Source organism: Sebastes umbrosus, chromosome 13 (genome assembly GCF_015220745.1).
Source record: "Sebastes umbrosus isolate fSebUmb1 chromosome 13, fSebUmb1.pri, whole genome shotgun sequence".
Lineage (NCBI taxonomy): Eukaryota > Metazoa > Chordata > Actinopteri > Perciformes > Sebastidae > Sebastes > Sebastes umbrosus.
In genome coordinates this window covers 9,454,133-9,475,541 of record NC_051281.1, presented here as the reverse complement: position 1 = coordinate 9,475,541, position 21,409 = coordinate 9,454,133, and the positions used below count along the sequence as shown (strand labels likewise).

The following is a 21,409-nucleotide window of genomic DNA, read 5'->3' as shown; positions in this document are numbered from 1 at the left end:
AACATTGTAAACATGAGTTTATGGTCTCAATCGCTAGTTTCAAGTCTTCTTCAATACAGCATGATGTTCATTTAGTAAATTGTGGTCCAATTTAGAGACGAATAGACCATAAAGCAGGGGATGCTTTAGGGCGTGGCTACCTTGTGATTGACAGGTCGCTACCATGGCGTTGTCCGGTCTGGGAGTTTTTTCATCTTAGAACTTTAACACTTTCACAGTGTGTTTTCAGTTCATTAAAGTTAATTATAACATTTTGGTTGCCTACAAACATCTTATTCAGTGTTTGGTTGTACTTGGCTCTTCCCCCTTGTGTCACTTCTGGTTGCAAAAAGATGGCAACGGCCTAAAACCAAGATGGCGACAGCCAAAAAACAACATGTTGATGGCCAAAATGCCAAACTCGAGGCTTCAAAATGTCTATTTCTTATACACAGTACCTCCCAGCAACAATATCTGGTGCCATAACGAAGTTGTAAGATAACTGCCAACCACTGCTCGCGCTGGTTATAATCAGCTAGTTTGTGTGCAAATTGGAAAACAAATGATAGCAGCTTTAACAAGATGTAACAATCCTATAAAAAGCAGATCAGGGTATTATTTCAAATGCCCAAAAAATGTTCCAAGATGAGCTGCATCATCCTTCCAACTGTCTTCAGTAGCAGAATGCTGTTCTCTCAGAATCATGTCTGACAGATGGACGGACAGAGGGATGGACACAGGCCATCAGGAAAGATATACTACGGATAGCTAGCTAACAAGCTGATACGATTTAGAATACAAACTGATAAATGCACAGATGGGCCAGTGGTGAAATCACAAGCACTCTGTCAAAAAACAATTAACCGTTGAGCTCTACTGCAGACACTGTAGTACATTTACAATCAGCTGTTCACAGCAGTTGTTGCTGAGTACCTTCAATATGGTCAACAAGGGGCTTTACACTAACCTTGTTTAATATATTAAGCACTGCACGCTGTTTTTAATGCTTGAACAACAGATTGTGTGGAGCTTTGGCAACACTGAAGCTGAAAGAGAGAGAGAGAGAGAGGCTGATGGAGGCTAAGAGAGGGAATGACAGCGCAACAGAGCGATGTTGTCAGAGCAGGAGACGGAGGCAGTGTATGTTTGAATTGTAAATTGTTTGTTGATAAGCGGCAGGCTGAGAGGAAGTGCGCTCTGGAAGAAGACAGTACGTGTACAAACCGCAGCAGACGAGAGACAGAAAGAGAGCACACCTGTAGTTCAGCTCTCAGTCCCTGGGCGGGTGAGAGGAGTTACAGCAGATAAGATGCTTCCTGTCTGTGTGTGTGAGTGTCTGCGTGTGTGTGTGTGTGTGTGTGTGTGTGTGTGTGTGAGTGTGTGCAAGGTGTGCTCAAGTATTCAACGCGCTCGTGCTGTCTGAATGTTCTTGTCTTTTTTCACAGGTGAGCGAGTGTCATATCTGACTGCTTTAGAGAGGCTACACATTGTGTGTGCAGCATAGTGTAGTGTGTGTGTGTCTGTGTGTATGTGTGAGTCAGTGGTGGAGCTGTTAGTGTGTTAGCGCTGTGCTAAAAGGGCAGCGTGACCTCATCCCCGCCATGAGTAAATGTGCATGAAAGCCCCCCGGGGAGCGACTGAAGTGTGGATTGTTCAGGTCAGTGCCCACACTCTCCAACGCTGGATCTGTATGAGATGAGCCGGCTCGTCTCACAGACAGTGTCATTAATATATTTCAAGGAGCGGGGGAAACACAGCATCTGCTGTTTCGCACAGGGCTCTCTTGTGGCACGGCGTCTTTTGATGGCATTCATAAAGATCCACAGCCCACAGCAGATAGAGTATGAAACCAATAGAAAAATCACTGGCAGTGAGCTCTGTTGCCTCTGAAGCAATGAACAGTTATTGAGTAGCAGGGCATTGTTATGATCCTCGTTGTTTCGCCCGTGGTCCTTGAGCTGCCGAGAATTTCTTTCTCTTATTGAATGTACACTTAGCCTTTATGTTTCACAACATCAGAATAAACTGTGATCCGTCTCTAACCGACGGGCCCGCGGGATGCCGGTGTTCAGGTAGAAGAGCCGACCAGCCAAGATGCTTATGCCGCCCCGGCTTTGCTCTCCAGAAAATTACAAATTTAAATTGCCTCGCAGTAGCTTTATGTGCTTTTCACATTTTTTTCCTGTTATCTTGGCCTATCACATTTTGCAGCTATGTGGGAAAATGAATTGAACACGGGGAGGTTAGTGGATATAATTTTAGTAATGCCTCTACTAGAAGTCACCGAGATGGAGGGAGGGAGTGCCGAACATCACAGGATGGCCCTTGTTTCCCTGAAATGAACCTGGTATGACCGAGAAACCTTTCAATTATTAATATCCATGGGGGCATGCCCACGCCAAATTGTTTTTTGTGGTTTGGATGTGAGCAGCAGTAAGTGCTCTGGGCAATACTGCCATCGATCCACAGTCTCTTTGCTCTTGGAGAGCACACTCTGGGAACACGGTTCGGATCAGGCCCCTGAACTGGTGCCTCACACCAGTAGTAGATGGTTTGGGGATGTAATCTGTACAGTGGGCATCATCCTGGGGTTAGACAGTTCAACCTGTAGAGGGAAATAAAGTGGGACCTTGTCTGCCAAGTGTCAGAGTCCGCCGTGGTAAAAAGAGCATGGCTCAAAACAGAAAAGCTGATGCTGCTCAAGTGTCATCGACATTTACTCGGGGAGGTGCTGGAGCCGAGAAAAAGCATTTTTATCCTACCATTTTTCATCTACAAGAATATTTGGAGAGCTCGGTAGTTGATAGAGACTCTAGATAAGAGCGTGAGGTGTCCACTAGCCTTTTCATGAAGAAATATATGCTTTATGATTGTTCCAACCTTGAGAGATTCAATGTTTTAGAGGGGAATAGTAATCAAAATGTGGGCCAATTTGGTATTGGATTTGGTAATTGGCTTAATGATAATGCTTGTGTCAAAATTGATCATTGTGTCAAAGTTGATCATTTAATTAAACAATTTGCTAATTGCATATTCAAACCATATTTCGAGCCATTTTATTGTTCACTTCCTGTTATATCCCATTTTAGATCTTGTTGCCATTGTCATTTTATCTATTAAAAACAGAACACATCATCCAACAATGTGTCTATGGACACAGATGATCGCAGGTAAAAGCTGCCTAGCCACTGCATTAGCAACACTAAAGAAGTATCAAGGTAAACCAAGCAGAAAGTACATTGTTAAAAGGTTTAAGATGCCACTGGGGAATTATTTTTTTCTCTACACTTTCTAAAATGCCGAACTCAAGGCTTCAAAACTGCACTCCACAAACCGATTGGTGACATCACTGTGACTACGTTCACTTCTTATATACAGTCTATGCTTTCTCTATATTTACTAAAGGCCCACACTCAAGTTTTGTGCAGGTGAAGTGGAAGAAAAATGACAAAGATAGACACTGTAAACATATACTGTATATAGATATCTGTTTTAGTCACAAAATATGGGAAGAGTGAAACGTATACGAATAGCTGCGACAACTGATTTGTTATTGCCAACTGCCTCAGAGGAAATCCTGTCTGAACTTTGATGGCAACATGTATAAAATCAGTGGCACTTTTTTATCAGACAAACGCAGAGAGACTATACCCAGGTCCAATCAGATAAGTCAGTGCTGGCTCTTCTTACGTGTAGTTCACACAATAAAAGCAATTTAGTGACAATAGGAAGAATACTGTAGCACATTGTACAATGCATATAAGGTCACTTTACAACAACAACACACAATCAAAGTCCAGCGATGCAACAGAATATTATTTTTCTTACATTATCACCTACCGCCTCCTTAGCCTGCTTGAATGTGTATTTCTCCTGACTATCAATGTCTCTCTCTCTCTCCATTGCATTGTGATATGATTGCGTTAGCCAATTAAAAACGTATTAAGAAGGCCTGCTTGATTCTGTTTATCTGTTTACAACAATAATCCAGTCAATGGACTCTATACCAAAAGTCTCCCACACTGAAACTCTTTTTTTGTCTAGCCGAAAACATCAAGCTGTTTTCAACTAATATTTCCTCACACATGTTCGGAAAAATCGTAAAATTGTAGTTCCATTATTACCATTATTCAAACTCAAGCATCAGTAAACGCTTTAATTCGATCTATTGCTTTCCAGACATGCGTAAAATGTAACTGTGAAGTCCCAAGTTGGGCTGAAGACCTTTATCACGTCATTCCCCAATTAATTATCCTCCCCACGCTGCTTGTCACTTTACAATAAAGCCTTGAAAAAATAGCTAGGTTAAGAGAGGAAGCTATGCTGTTATACCACACTGACACATGGGAGACCAGATTTTATGTTTCCTTATTACTTCAAATTGCAGATCTTTACTGCTTATTCCTCAGGCTCTCATCTTTGCAATCACTGCTTTTCCTCTTTCAGCACAAAGTTAGCACACAGGTCCGTTTCATTCAGATTCATGATTTTGTTTTACTTAACATCTGAGCAAGACCATCTGATAAGATTAACTTCTCAGCCTTGAGGCTTGATTTTAGTCACATTATATTTAAATTACATCATAAGATAAATCAGATTTGTCTGTCCTCTGCTTAGCTGCTACCGTAGGCTACTCCATATGTAATACAGTTCAGGATTTTTCCCCATACCCACAATTGTACATTTTCTTGTAAATCTGGTATGATTTAACACCTTCAATGTTGATCTTAATTTAGACTATTGCTATGTGCTGGTTATTCACTCTCTAGGGTTAATACGTATAACAATTCTAGATTGTATTTGAGCTGAAATGAGCAGTTATGATGGACCTTTCATTTCTACCATACAGAGATGTTCAGTAGGTGCCAGTGTGGAGCCAGTACCCCTCAGCTGGCAGCCCCCAATTTAGTAACAGAACCAGCAGCAGCGGGAGCGAACAGACAGCGAGACTCAGTAATTGGAGAGACAGGTGTCATTGTGGAAGGCTTGCCAACCACTGTAACTTGACCCCAATCACTCACACTTTCCCACTTTTTTTAAACACCTTTTTCCTTTGCCGTGCCGCTTGGCTCATTATCTCCCTCACTTCCTCTAGTCTCTCTTCTCGCTTAAGAAATGGTATCCAGGTAGAGCTCTTTTTATTTTTATATTTTGTTTATTTTAAGTTTATCAATTAGTCCCTCCACCCCATGAAATATGGGCTCATATTTGTCTTTTACCTATAGAAAAGAACGATAAAAGGTGTATTTAAGGTGCCATTTGTATGTTTGTTTTGAGTGTTAAAAATGGGATGACAATTGGTTATTAAAATCTTTTTATAGGTTAACCTTTTTTACTTTTAGTTAACTATTTCAAGCTGTTCTCTGTTCACTGTTCATACTGTAGCTATACCTACAAAAAGTAATGCACTGTAATTTATATATATCCCACGAAATTATTTAGCATTTAATCCACGTAGTATCCAGGAAGTATAAAGAGTGACAAACGCCACATAGGGAGGAGGTCGGGGTGGATGGGTGGCTCAAAAAACACTGGACCACCCAGGAGACCGCTGTTCATGTCCCGTGTGAAACCAGAAGTCAGCGTTGGTTTATTTGTCACGTAACTTCTGGCAACTCATTGGCATCTTTCCTTACTTTTAAGCTTCGCTTTATATGTGTGCTCATTGCGTGAGTATATTTTACTGTAAACTACAGTTAACAGCATCTCGTTGCAGCAGGAAGCAACACATTTTGGATGCTTGAGGACATGAAAATAGGAATGGGAAAATTGGTTGAAAAAAACAGGATATTATAATAGAAATAAAAGAAAGTCTTTATACTATGTGCATTTTCTTTCCTTTTAGATGTAAAGACGATTTTCCAATTGTGACTTTTAAGTAATAATAAAATATGGCTAATGATAATAAAATCAGTACGCTAACAACAAGACAATCCAATAATGAGTCTCACAATACTAAAGAAGCTTAAAAAAAAGCTGAAAATAAAATAATGTTGCATTTTCAAACCACTCATCGTATCACTGACAAGTTTCTTGGCGTTTTTGTGAAATATGACATTGGCAGAAGCCTGGTGGATGAAGAACCAGGTGATGGTTGTCATTTTGAATCCCCAGACTGGCTGGGAAAAGGGATTGAAATGAGAAGGTCACAAATTCACCAGCTTTTAGGTCCATTTTAGTCCTCTCTTTGGGTATATCAACACTTTTATAGCTGTTGCATATATCTACTATTTATTTAACAACATAAATACAAGGCCAAATCCCATGAAAATAACCTTAATTTTCAGTATTATAATAAATACTTTCCTTGTGGAGAAAGTGGAAACAGATTCTGGATCTCACTTTGCACCAAACTAGTTAATAGACCATACTGTTGACAGCTTTTAGTGCTGATATTGAACCTAATAGATGCAGCACTTGTGTCTTTATTACAAGATATCGCATTCAGTGCTGACAAAGGCGAGTAATTTAACAAATGAATAACAAACTCCATACCTATAACAAGCCTAATTTTAGTGTTATTATACCTAAAGACAGTGCCTGAATGGGACCCAAACATTGAGCAGTTTCATGACATGATCATCTTGGATATATGTTTTTTTATACGCATATCTTGGTAGTATATCCCAATCCAAATGCATTTTGTATGCATTTCATTACATACGACATACACTCCCACCGTTTGTCCATAAATGTATTTGATCAATAAAAAAATTGTTATGTAGCTATATTTATACAAATCAAATTGTACACACATGTAATATTGCATATTACAATTTACAATAAAATTACAATATTATTACAATTACAATAAAACCGAAAATATAATATCTGTTCCCAGATAATGAGAAGGAATACCAAAGGCAGGTTGATAATATATGGTTAAGACTGCATTTATTTAGCTCCAGTGATGGAGTCGCATCAAATGTCACCTTGAAGTACTACATAAATTGAGTGTATCTGAAAATCTATGATTTAAATTTCCTCCTTTATCTTCTTGTAAATCAACATTTCCCCTTTGTAATAATGGCATATGCACAGCATGACAGAACAAAGAGGGAGAAAATGTATTTATATTGTTGCATTGGCCTTCAGTGCTTTGTAGTCATATATTTTTTGACATTCACAATTGGATAAAAGCAGATGAATGCCATGTAAGAGCTATAGTTGAAAGATGTGCACTCAATATAGTGCAGCAGTCAGGTGCTCTGTGCCCATGTTGCAAAGTGTCACTGCCACCACAGTAGCTGGCAGCTGACGGGGGAGGCTCGGTGTTGGTTGGTGCCGCAACGAGTACCGACAGCCTCGGAGTCATTTGCACCGCAGCTAGCGCCGCAGTTACAACAGCAGCAGCATTCAGAAATCACATTTTAATCTATGCAGCTGTCTGCACCAGCTCCGTGCAGGCTCGCTTCTCAGCTGCGTCTCACGGGCGCAACCACGACCTGAAGCACAATTGCTTAGTGCTTGTACACGTCTTTTCAGACGGTGGGTAGACTCAAGAGGTGGCAGTACGCAATAAGAAGTAAGGGTACTCATGTGGACAAAAATCAGAAGTGCAGGCACTCCGTAAAGAGAATTGCAACACATTTTTGTTGTGTAAAAAGCCCATAGTGGCCTGGCACCGACTCCTCCACCGTTTTCTTCTTTCAAACTCCTCATTATTCATCTTTAATTCCCATGGTTATGAGAGAGACATGGTAGCTTTTATTAGAAGTTGCTGCTGCTGACTATAGCATAGTTGATGTACTGTATGGATTGGCTGAGAGAGGTTCTGTATACTGTGTGAAACAACATGCTCACAAGTTGCTTTCACTTTTGTACAGGAATATCAATCGCTTCTTTGACAACCTTTTGCCTCCCCTCCTCTTCTTCTGTCAGGTTTCAGACAAAGGAGGAGAGAGGTGTTGTGGGAGTCCAGCAGTCCTCCGGAGACCTGCCCTCATCTGGTGGAGTCCATCCCCTGCGAAGATCCCGCCTGCTACCTGTGGCAGGTCCAACTAGAAGAAAGATGCATTCCCAGTAAAAGCTCCTGTGGTCCTGGATTTGCAGCCCAGAATGTGACCTGTGTCAACTCTGAAGGTACAGTCCTCAATACTAAAGGAATATTTTTGATATTTTGGGAAATGTACTTACTTTCCTTCTTGCCAAGAGTTAGATGAAAAGATTGATACCATCCTTTAGAGGTGCTGGTATTCACCTTTTGTTACTTTTCTAAAGAGACAGGCTAGCTCTTTCCCTCTATTTCCAGCCTTTAGTGTATGTGAAGATAGGCTAAGCTAACCATCTCCTGGGTGTAAAAGTGAAATTAAAGTGGTATTGATCTTCTCATACAAGTCTTGGCAAAACAGGGAATAAGGATATTTGTCAAAATAAAATAAAATAAAACTATTCCTTTAACAGTTTATGAATGTCATAAAATGACCATCTGGATTTCCTGTATAACTCTCAGCCATAGTCCATGTGTTCAGCTGTCAAATTATTGCAGAACAGACCTCCACAGATCTTTATAACTCTCTGTTCAGATTTAGATGACAGCTATGATTATTTGCCATTGCTTAATATTAGCATGGGTTCATGTATTTTTTTTTTTTACAACTTAAACCCATGCAATTCTTGCAGAAATCTCCAAGCGTCAGAAGTTTTTGAAACCAAATCATAGCATGACTTTTTCTATGGTGTTCCTCAAGGTCTTGGTGTCTTAATGTGGTATTTTGGAGAAGTTATTGATCATTTGTATCAATTCTCAAGTGGTAAAAAATGGTTAAATTTAGCACCAAATCTGTGGTGGTATCAACCCATCAATCAATCAACAATTGGTATCAACCCCACAACTGCTGAAACAACTTATGAGACATTGGTGAGCATGGGAATGGACATTATATACTTCTATCATAATGTTTTTAGCCCTTTATACATGTTCACAATTTATTTTAATTCATTATTAATTGATTCATTAATTCAGTATTATTTCTGATTTATGACTAGAACAATTTGACACATAGTGCTGAGCTGTATCTCAAATTAATCTTCAGGTTCCCAGCTTTCAGATGATGTACACCACTTCTATGTGACATCTACTGTTGACCTGCTATCTCCCCCTAAACTCCCCCTGAACGCCCCTAAAAAAAGAGGGTTAAAACGGTGCTAACCATGGACACCAATTCAACTATATCTACAAGTAGCAGTACAATTCATCAAGGCCATAGTAGAGCCATCAGTGCTGTGGTCCAGACATGTAATGTTTTCAGTAGCAATGTGATGCATGAACTATCAGGTATAATGTGATCCATTGTGCTCAGCCATATCACGTTGGGTGATAGGAACATCAGCGTTAACCGAGCATGCATTATTCATGCGGGTCTATCACCGAGTTTATGGGCACAGAAAACATTGGCCTGATTAAAAGTCAGAATCACAGCTTCCTGCAGGCATTAATTGCTCATCTTCATAGATTATAAACCTAATTGCAACCTTTTTTGTCTCTGTTTTATTATTCTGTCACAATGGATCATGTGTATGTTTATCAGGAAGGCAGTGGAGGGTCCAAGTGTATTAGCCAACAGGAGAGTCTAATGAGTTTTGACAGGACAACCAAGAACGCGAGCTTTGGCGAGTTTGAGGAGAAAGGCTTATGAAATCATCTGCGGCGGATTTATTGTTTGAGGATTTTGACAAGTTGTTCACTGTTGCTTCCTTAATTGGCTGATCGGACTTCCCATTCAAACACGGTGAGTTATTTTCACACAGTCACAGCAGTGTCAAGGCCAAGTTGCTCAGTTATACAAAATCCTGTAAGAAGTTTGTTCTTTTCACACAATGCCACTATGTAGCATTGATATAGGACTACAAGCATTACTGAGAAAGACGGTGTGTTTCGCAATCTCACAGCTAATGTTGTATGAATGAAAAACTTTTAAAGGCATGGCAGGAGAATGAGCATCTAGCAACACCAAAGTGTACAACAGCCGACATCTGAATTCATCCTAATGTCATTTAAGACTTTTTGAAGTGCAGTTTCTGCACTGTGATGAATTAGAAAACCGAACTGAAGCTTTTCAAAGAGTGACATTTTTAGATTTTTGAACAAATAGCCAATTTAAAAATCGAAAGAACTCCTGAATATGAAGACTTATTAAATATTGCTAAAATACCTGTAGATAAAAAGGCAGAAACCTCTTTTAAAAATGAATTAAAAGCGAGATACACCTCTCTGTGCGCTCAAATAAACAGAGATAGCTTGATTTGGGCTCTAATGTTGGAAGCTTTATCAACAAAAAAGTACCAAAATGTCTCACATCTCTCAATAGACTTCATTGGAATTGGGAGTGGGGTGGATAAGAGGGTTAATGGTCCTAAATAGCATCCTTGGGTTGTGAGGATTTGCAGCAATACAATGTGAGAAGTATTTTGATCTTTCTTGTTTTACAGTGTTGTTTATCTCTTTTAAAAACTATTTTATGGCATTAAAAATGCACCATAGTTTGGAAGTCGTTTCCGTTCAGCACGTCTACACGCCCTTCTAATACACCAGACACAGTTATTGACCCATGGAGGTGGTTTTGTTAAAGTAGGGCATGCTTTATTTCCAAGGGGCATCGTTGCATGAATTTAGTAGCTAGCTCCTCCGCAGAACATGAGATCTCTTGCGGATCGAGCTGCTCAGAAGCCTGATAGGTGTTACAGAAATTCTCAATGGTCTGCGAAGTGATGGGTCGAAAGACTCGAGGGCCTCTTAGAGACCTCAGGCACTAGATGGACATTGAAAAGAACCGCAGCGTGGTCAGAATCTTGCATGTTGATATCTGGAGATTTTCCGGATTAAAGCCATAAGTGAAAATAGGATCCGTCCGTGTTGATGGGTAGGGCCAGAGACATGCTGAGTACAGTCAAAAGTATGGATACGATCGAGGAACTCAGATGTAAGTTTGTCATTCTGGTTGTCAATTGGGATATTGAAGTCTCTTAATAGTAAAACTTTCTCATAGTTGGTGGTAGTGATGGACAGTAAGTGACCAAATTCTGTCAAAAAGTCTCCCCTTGCTTTCAGAGGGTGCATAGCAAGCCAAAAAAGAGAGTAGGGTGGGAGGTGGTGAATGAGAGTAGTTCAAAAGAGATAACATTTCTAACAGCAGTAGGTGAAGATTTTTGGCCAGCCTTATAAATGACAGCAAGTCCGCCTCCTCATCCAGATAACCTAGGGCAGTTCCAAAATGTATATCCGTGGGGACATGCCTCAATGAGAGGAACATCTGTATCTGACCAAGTTTCGAAAAACAAAATCTAAAACATGGGAGGAAATAGAATCATTGACAATAAAAGACTTCCACAGGCAACAATTTAAAAATGAATTACTAAAATGACTGGCAGACTCAGTATTTATGGTGATTAGGTCAGATGGAACCCTCCTGTGGCTACAAATACCGGTCCGTTTTTTGAATTGTCTTGCTGTATAACATGCAAGAATAATTGAGACCTGCGAAATAAGAGGGGAAGCTTTACTAACTGGTCCGTGCCTGTTATATTCAATAATTAAATGAACGGAACTGATCACGGTCACCTGAAGAGAGCGTTTCATGTCTAGAAGGTAACCCACAAGTTGTGAAACGTGAGAGATGGTTGAGGTAAGGCATTGACCTAGAATGGTTAAGGTTAGGCATTGACCTTGAATAGTTATCGTTAGGGTAGGTCGTCGGGCAGCAAGTCTTGCAAAAGTTTGTGGGTTACCTGCTAGACATAGCCAAGAGAGTGAGGGGCTTGACTGGAAATGGGCAGGTGCACTAGACTGGCTAGGGAACGGTGGAGCAGAGTGCTGTAAACAATAAGATATGTTTGCCGTTAGCAGGAAAGAGCCAGCTCCATTTGGGTGGAGGCCCCCAGTAAAGCTGTCTACGTTCCTAAAACAAGTTCAAATTGACAATGGAGGCCACATCGTATCGCTACAAGCCGATGACCGCCAGGTGTGTAGGCTCAGCAGGCGACTGAAACGACCCACAAGAGTGGGGACTGGGCCAGAGATATAAGCGTGGCACTTCTGTGTCTCCAGGACCTTCAACAAGTGGATAAAGTCCAGTTTGAGCAGTTCCGACTGATGATTTGGGATGTCATTTGTTCCCACACCACGGACAACAATTTGATCCAACCTTGGATGGTCCTGCATAATCCTTGGGATTCTGCTGGCTATTTCCTGGACTATCAAATCAGGAAATCGGAATGTTTTCGCTGTATTCATCCTGACATTTCAGACTAAGGAGTCTCCTATGATCACAGTCGTGAAGAGGGATGGCATGGGAGGTGTACAACGCAGCGCAAGATGTGGTAGAGTAACTAACACCTCAGGGTTCTTTCGGAGAGCCAGTCCAACTGTTAGTGTCCTATGGTGTCCATAGATGAAGGAAAATGGAGGCCTCTCCATAGTGGAAGAAACTCCTGATCGTCAAGGGCGTTAAATCTGTTGACCAGCTCGACGTCCCAGGATGACAAGATGGAACAGGGACTCTTCTTGCTGTGTCTGCTCTTTCGAACGTTGGTCCAGTGCTCCATTTGCTGGGGGGTAGAGCTAACCAGAACCTTCGGTCTAGCACCTAGTTCACTCCAGGGATCTCCAGCCTGAAAACAAGCTGGTTCTGAGCATGGCACACTAGAGTCGAGTTCAACCAGAGCCACGATAGAATGAGCAGGGCCCATGCTAACCAGGAAATCAAGGAACTTCTCATCTTCATTAATCCGATAAAGGATGGATATTCTTCGTTCCAATTCTGTGACTTTCTGGCTAAGACAGAGACAGCTCGCACAGCCAGGCAGCGAGGTAAGTGGCGGCATGCCGGGCTGGCTAAATATCTTGTTTTCCATTGAAATAGTGGCGTGGCCTCAGAGTGAGTCTAACTCAATGGTAGCTGAACTGCATTTGAAAAACAGGTTGTTACATAAAGTGTTCAAATGCTGTTATATTATTTGATAAATATATGACACATGAAGCCTTTTCGACTTCAAGATTTTTGTTTTGAATTGTTCTGATAAAATATGACGTGAATGAGAAAAGATGTTTGGCAGGCTGGCAATCCTTGTGTCAAGGATGTGACACTGCTAATGGTGTCGATTCATTTTATTCCAATAAAAAGCACCATGGACATGCTCATTATACCTAATAAAACTCGCACCAAGTATTGTTCTAAAAACCTATTATTGAATTTAATGAAGTGAATGGTGGACGGATGGAAAAATAGACGATGAGATGGACAGAATAAGTTGCTCTGATTATTAGTTTTCTCAGTGACCCCCTTTGATCATGGTCAAGTTTTTCTCCAGATAGAATATGCTTTTAGGTATTTTTTTCTGTTTTGCTTGATATATAAATTCTGTAGACCTTGGAGAAAGCAGCTGCTAATTATCAGTCTGTCTGCACTTTCAGACTCAACATATTCAAGCTCTCCTTCTAAGCTGTTACACAAGTAGAGATGATGGACATTTTGTCTTTGCAATATTGAAATGTTGAAGAAGGCAGACATGCTTCAAGGTAATTCAAGGTATAGCCCGTCACAAAATACTCTTTAAGGTCAGGGTTTATTTAAAACCGCAATAACTTCGAAAAGATTCCCAGTACGCAAAACAACCCCCATGAAGAATATATATAAACTCATTTAGTACACAGTTAAAATAAGATATGAAAGTGAACTGCCTGCATGTTGACCTGGCCTTCTCCTACTCCTCTCTCATCTGATGTCCCTCAGGGTGAATAAGGAATATAAATAGCCAAATAAAGAACATAGAGGCACTTGACATTATTACTGACATAATCTCATTATTCTACACAGATTCAATTCAATACCACAGCAATCTGAATACCAGAACCCTCACTATAACTAAGCTCTTTGTATCATAGTGGGTCCCTAGTTTAGAAGATGAGTAAACTGTTACATGTACAGTATATCTGATATCTTAAAAAAAATATTCCTACAGTATACAGTTGCACCAACATCTAGAGAATTACGCTAGTGTAATTTAGTATTTAATTTGGACCATTCTTTGAAGTTTGGTGATTTTTATTAATTTGTGAAAGGGCTGTTTTGGTATAAGAAATAAAAAAGAAAACAAACACAATTCAGGAAAACATTACATATGATTTAAAGAAATTATTCAGTGGTGCATTAGGAGTCTGACATTTTGGTACATTATATATAATTCTCATGAAATTAAAATTAAATAGAACAGTCTGAATTTCAGTGAAACAAAGTATCGAAATCTACGGACAGTTACAATTATAGTTTTTGAAAGAAAAAATTAGGGGCCGTACACATGCCAAGTCTTTTGCATTCAAATGCTCTTCAGATGCGCGGCTGGCGCAAACGCGGAAGCGACATCGTCGCCGAGATAAAAAATAGTTAAACTTTTGGAACACTTCAGCGTGCACCACGTATCATGTGACGAGGAACAACCAATCACAGCCGGCAGATAGCTTCACCCTATCTGTCCGAGGACGTCACAACATCTGGTTGAAAAGGTCAGCCAGCTTGAGACAGAAACATCGAGCAGTAAAGCTACTGTGAGGGATTTACGTTGTTGGAAGTGGCATGTGTACGGCCCCTAGACTGCTGGACTCCACCATGTATCAGGTCTTATAAGCAAAGGATTGAACTCAATACACTGTTTTTAAAGTAAATTGTATATTTTAAAACAAATAGTCACTACAGTATGAACCGTCACTCATCCTAGATATTTTTTTTATTACAGCTTCGATCAAAGTAAGTTAAATCCAGCCCTGGAGGTGGATTGTTAATGACGTTATCTGCAACATGTTCGGGTTCCTGTGGTTTGGTTTCTGTGAAGAGTTTCCAAAAATATTTTACAGTATTTTACAGTTCTGTGGAGCAAGCAATGGGAGTCTGAAGCTGCTGTGGCAGGAAGGTTTAGACTGACTGTGGAGAGTATAGTACCTGCATACATAGTCACTGTTGGCTTGCTTTCAATCATTTTCGCTGCTGCAGACATACAGGTGGAGAGTTAGGAGTGACATATCCCTGCAAGATGAAGGGATTGTTTACAATAATTACAATAATTATTATGTTGTCATAAACAGTAAGCTTCTCTGATATTTGTGGATGCTCATATCTTTCAATAGTAGCAGTATGCCTTCTAATCATATACATAAATTAGCTAACCTGTCTTAGTCTAAAATCTGATTTGATTTTAACTCTGGAGTTCAGAGCTGTTTATGGATAAGAAGTGAAATGTATCTGGAAAGTAACAAACAAAAAACAGGCCTTGTTTGTTGTTTGGGGAAAGACATTGGAATTCAATTGGAAGGAAGTTTCTAGTTTCACAGAGTCCCCATTTTAAGCTGAAGCTTTCGATCTCTCATTCATTTAAAACTTACATTAACCCTCGACTCAGTCATAAGAACATTCACACAGCATTTGGAGCTTTGGAACTAAACCTCTAGAGTCATTTACCTCACTGTGTAAGACTGGCTGAATCTTAAGTTGTTTTCAAATTACAGTTAAAACTCACCTTCTATAACCTTGCTTGTTTCATTGTACGCTGTTAATTATATTGTGCTTACAGTCTGTTGTCTACCAGCCCTTTTAACAGGGGGAAATGTTGCTCTACAAATACAGCTTATCTTTTGACATTATGTAACAAGAATGGGTTGACATTGGCTGCTGTATGTTAACATGTGTGTCCGCACCAGGAAATGTCACAATGTGTTGGTTCTAAATGTTGAATTTTGAAGATGTTGTTGGTAGAAGAATTTTTTTTTTGTGTTGAAATCCTTAAGCAGACACCTTTTTGTCAAACCTTTACAGCACATACAAACTCTCATTGACTGCTGAGGGTCGATGCTTGTGGAAAGGTCAGCTATGGCCGGGCTTTCTTGACTGACAACCTTCCTTTAGGAGTCGCTCCATTAGGACCAAGCTTTTATAGTCCAAACATAAGAATTGCTGACATTTGTTGAATGGTTCAGTTTATTGTCAGTGTGTCAAGTCACTTGGGTTTACAAATGCTTCCAGTGTGGAGCAGCGTTGGGAGATATTACTAAAAAAAACACATTTTAATCCATGAAGATAATTCATTGACGTTAACATAATATTGACATCCAAGTGGACTAAGGAAAGTAGGTGTTTGAACTGCCAGGTACCATTTAGGATTGTGAACTTCAATGAAGTGAATTGAGATATGGAGTGTTTTCTCCATTTTACTCCTTGACTGAGTGAACATTTGGTTTTCAATTTCTCAGCAGAAAACTACTCTGCATTTCAAACCTGAAAACTCGGGAAGTTGTCTGAGGAAAGTTTATGCCTGTAGAGAGCAAGAGACAGCACTTTCCGAGGAAAATTTATCTGATGGGGATTTAAATATTATCTATGGCTGCTCATGCAATCAGAAAACATCCTCTATCACCTACAGCCCAGCTTTTATTGCTTAGCAAATACATGAGGTAATTCTTAAAACCACTCAGGTATAGATGAAATGGAGTAGACAGGCCCAGGGTTGTTTAAGGACATTGCGGGACTCACTGGGAGTCAGTTACTTTTCTTACCAAAGTGCATCAATCAGGTGCATCACACAGTCTGGACACACTTGTAGTTCTCTTATGTTTATCCTCCTCCTCACCTGTCTCCTGTCATCTGCCGGTCCCCTTCAGGTTGTGTAGATAAGAGACATAGTCCTCAAAGAGTATACGGGAAAGAAGTTCACTGTAGTTATTACAAATTCTTACACATCAATTCATGCCCTGACACCTTTATTATCAGTGCACTGGGTTTTTGTAGAAGGCATGCTGTTTTGATGCTTACTATAAAAATCAATACAACATGGATAAGTGCATGTGTAAAGCATTCAGCGAATTTCATATTATAGTCCTTCATATATATGTGATATAGGTGTACTCTATATGACTTTTACCTGGTAATTCATGATGTGTGAGAGTGTTGATTGGCTGACAACTCTGGCATGATGTTAGTGTGTGATTTAGCAGTTAAAGAGTCTGTTTGATATGTTCAATACCATGGGGAATTGTATTTTCTTATAATCAAGACGTTTTTATTTCACTGCAATTGCATTTATTCAGATTCTTTATATTGACTTTTACAACAACCTGATATAGCTCCTTACTCTACGGGGATACTGTCAATGTTCTCACATGGCATCGTTTTATTTGTCTGTTAACTTGATTGGGTTATAACTGACGTGATGCAGGTCTTATGGTGACAGCCAAGAGAGTTGTTATATCCAATTAAGACGACCCCTCCTGTCTCATCATGTGGCAGTCGTGCAGAGACTAAAGCTTTCAAATTTTAAACCACGTTATCTGCACCTTTGAAAAGCACAATTCACAAAGCACAAAAATGTGTTATGTTAGGTCCGTGTATAAGGAGTTGCCTTACATGCAGTTTTGAGCTGGAAGGTGATTCTACAATTGTTGCAAACTGAGTTAAAATAATATGGTATCTCACACAGGGAGGCTAATGGCCGCTTACTGTATTCCACTATCACTTTATTGGACTGTAAACTACAGCAAAGTAAAAAAAAGTGCTGTGTTAGCCGAACCCACTGGCATTTTGCTCCAGGCTAGGTAAAGTTGTTTTGACAGCTCCCACAGCTCCCACTCTCTGCACAGCAACCATTCACACAAGAGTAGTCAGTCCCATTTCCCCGAACTAACTGCCAACCACAGGGCACGCTGACTCACATACCTGGTGAATCAGTGATTGACAGCTGACATGGATGCATGAGTTGGCTAACCTTCCCAAAACCTACTGAAGCTCCGACATTTCTTAACCCGACAACAATAACTCAGCAGTATGGTTACCATCAGCCTGAGCTGAACTCTCCTCGACTGGTCGACAATATTCAGGCGATGATGAACTCAGGAAGCAGCTCTAAAGTTTGCTGTGAGACTGTCACTAATAATGAAATTCGAAAGTTGCATGATTGACAGCCCAGTACAGCGAACACATTAATTAGTGACCCAGGCTAGTTTGTCAGAGCCCACTTTGATGTTCACAGTAATTTTGTCCAATTTGCCTTGTTGCTTTTGCTCGCCAGCTTTGTCTTAAAAGCTGCCTGCGCAGTGGATGTGATTATTAACTTTTAAGCAAAGGCGAGGACTTCTCACTTTTTTTTTCTACATCTACCTGAATAATAACAATGAAGAAGATTAATTGGTCGGTGGGCGAGCAGAATAGAAATCATGTTGAAATTGCATGCAGGAGGCAGTGGTATTATATCTGAGTAAGAGCCCCAACTACAGATCCCTGTATTAATAATGCAAAAGGACCCCTAGGGCAGCCATCTATTTGCAGAGTCTCCCCCCCACACATGTAGTCTCACTCATACACACTCACACATATGCACACATACATAAGTTGTGTATATGTTATCATACAATTTTTCTTTAGGCAGTGTTTCCAGGCAAAGCTTTGTGAGTCTTTTGTTAGCTTTGTTTGCTAACATATTCATTAGTCCTCTGTGGTTTTCAAGCAGAACAATTGTTTAATAATTACTGATTTTCTACTGTTGGAAATAATACTTCTAAACAATTCTGAAAGTAAGCCTAGAGCACAACAAAACCTGCTATCTTTTTCATGAACTTGCATGCTTGCATATTCTTCTGTATATGTTGTATAACCGAAGGTTGTAATTGTAAATGTATCATAGCCGGAGGCATGCTGTTTTCTGATTGTCCTTCCATCCGTCCCTTTGTTGAGAATATCTCAGGAACTCCTTGAGGGAATTCCTTAAAATTTGGCACAAATGTCCATTTGGACTCAAGGATGAACTGATTTGTTTTTGGTGGTCAAAGGTCAAGGTCACTGTGACCTAACAAAACACGTTTTTGGCCATAACTCAAGAATTCATATGTTAATTATGACAAATCCACACCATGGGTGTATAAAGAGAACTGGGCACAGCGTTAGAGGCGGGCTCCTGTTCATTTCGATGAGCGTTGCTCAGTGGCGCATGAAGCCAAAATGGCTCGACTACCAAGTGATAAAGTACCCGCATCATCCGGTGATCTTCCGCATCCACTGGGCCCATAGAGCAGTAGCGTTTCCTTTAACTCTGCCTCCCATCCCTCGCTCCAGCCATGGTCTTATTGGGTCTTATTCACATGAACGGAGGAAAGGAAATGATTCTGAATTCAGCTATTAGTGCATTTTACAACTTTTAGGACCCGATGGTTAAATAAGGGCTATTCAAGTGTTCGTACCGGGAAGTTGATTTACCTCAAAAGAAATTGTCTACTGAGATACAGACGTCTCTTTCCCAATGTAAGTCAATGGGAAAAAAGTATTTTTAGGTCCAATGGCATCACGTGGCGGACACGGAAGTTATAGGACCGCCGTTTGGCAACCCGGCGTACTTCCTGGGGGCTTGTTTCACACAAATGTCTGATGGGATAAAATGATGAAGTGATGACATTTTGGACTAACATCAATGTAAACTGCAACATGACTGGTTGGCGGAGGCATAAAACCGTGAGTTGGTAATTCTGTTTGCTTTAATAAAGATAACTATAGGGTTAACTGAACATATAGGGTCTGTTTGTGTTCTGACAGCCACGATCACACCAGTTTGTGCACTATTATGTGATGTTTTGGCTGGCGTCTGTTCTTCTTCTGGCAATGCATTTTTGTGAAACTATAAAGCCTTTTATCAGTTTGTAGCAGGTAATGACTGACCATGTGTTCCCAAGTGGGTGAAAGAGAACTAGCCAATCATGGTATTATTTTCTACTGTTTGCACAGTATTAATACAAACAATTGAAATGGAAATTACATTTGCATGTAGTGAATACTGGGTGGACAATAGCAATATTAATCTTTTATCTTATAGCTTTGAAATAATACGTTTTGATGTTTCCTGAAGTTACAGATAATTTAGCCATTATGTACAAAGCACAAATTTGCATAGCATTGGGTATGCCATTGACTGAAATGTCATTGTGTTTTAAAGTGAAGTGTTTGTGGTTTCTGATTTATAAATGCTAATTTGCTTTGTGTTTTGCTCGTATGTTATTTAGATTCCTGCTCTTTGGTCATGGATTTTATGAAAAGGTTATTGTGTTTCCTGTTCTGTCCTGTGGTGTTGTGCTTTGCATCTCAAGGCCACCATACACTTTTATTGAATGGCATTGATTTGACCGTTTTAATGTGTAATGCTGAAAACAAAAGGAAATGCTACCTTTACAAACTCTACTTTTGCAGGGATTTTCAAAGTGCAGTGTCATTGTTGAATGAGCGCTACAGTATAAATATTGTTTTGTCACATTTGCGTAACATGTGGTTAAAGCTATGACTATTTTGTGACGGCCTCTACCTGAAAATAATAGGTTTGGTTTCAGTGTACTTGGCAAACTTTTGACAATATTCTCCAGCTATTCCTGTAAAAGTGATACAAGTAATACATCCTTAACTATAGATAAAACTTTCTACTTGACAGTTCCCATTGAAAGTCTTTCTGTATCTTATTGTCCATTTTCACACTCCAAGTACAAAATAGGTCTCTTATCTCCACAACAGTTACACGGAAACTATATAGATGGTAAAGATAGAGTGCTCAGTGTCCGCCCCTCTGAATGTGGGTCAGAGAGGTTGATTTACAGAATCTATGGTGCTTACTGTGTTTCATTTTATGCTCACTTATATAAAGCACAGACGCCTGGAATAATTACCTGGGTGGAAGCCATGGTGAGCCAAGACAATATATTTCCCACAGCTTAAAATCTCACCGCCAGTTCAAAACAATTATTCAAAGTACAATCAGCACAAGTCCTAATCAAGAGCAGCAGCAGCTTCCAGATCTTTGCTCGGTTGCTTTAGTTGGAGATATATAATTGTAAAGGTTTTTCCTGGTCGCCCAGTCTTAAATGTAATTTGTACTTTATAATACTAACTCCATTATCAACCCATGCGCTTCTTTGCTGACGGTGAAAATCACTTCCACCAAATGCTTGAGAGTTTTGTTTGTTAACTGCAGAATCCTCCATTGTATGTCCACTTGTATCCTCACTAATAAAAGGACTAAAGCATCCTATAGCCTGCGGGATTTAACCATATCTTCCAGCAGAGTAACGTCTCCTGCTGTATACACACCAGTTACTTTGATGGCTGGAGATCTCTGACGCTTTAACTTAATGGGCGAAAGGTTTTCAAACCCCCCAAGGGAGTCTTTCACATCTATCTGATGAGGCGATACCTACCTTTGCTCTCTCCACTGCCCTCCTCTGCATCAAGGGTATTCGCTCGGGGGAGGGAAAAAAAAAAGACAAATTGATGACAAATCTGCCCTGGGGTTGTTATTGTTAAACCATATCCCATGATGTAGTGGCAGAGTTCAGCCAAGTTAATGATGGCCTACTGCTGTGTGTGAGCGTATATCCCAAAACAATGCTTTGGCTGCTGCTGGCATTGTTTTGACATCAGGA

At 40.1% G+C, this 21,409-nt stretch overlaps 1 protein-coding gene across 2 annotated transcripts in view; it reads left to right on the top strand.

Annotated features, from left to right (window-relative positions):
* The window catches only part of thsd7ba (thrombospondin, type I, domain containing 7Ba), a 225,420-nt gene that overhangs the window by 117,495 nt on the left and 86,516 nt on the right, over positions 1-21,409 (top strand). For both annotated transcript variants that reach the window (XM_037789632.1, XM_037789633.1), the window contains one exon: positions 7,861-8,061. In XM_037789632.1, the coding sequence (XP_037645560.1) occupies positions 7,861-8,061 (201 nt within the window). The remainder of the gene's footprint in view (positions 1-7,860; positions 8,062-21,409) is intronic.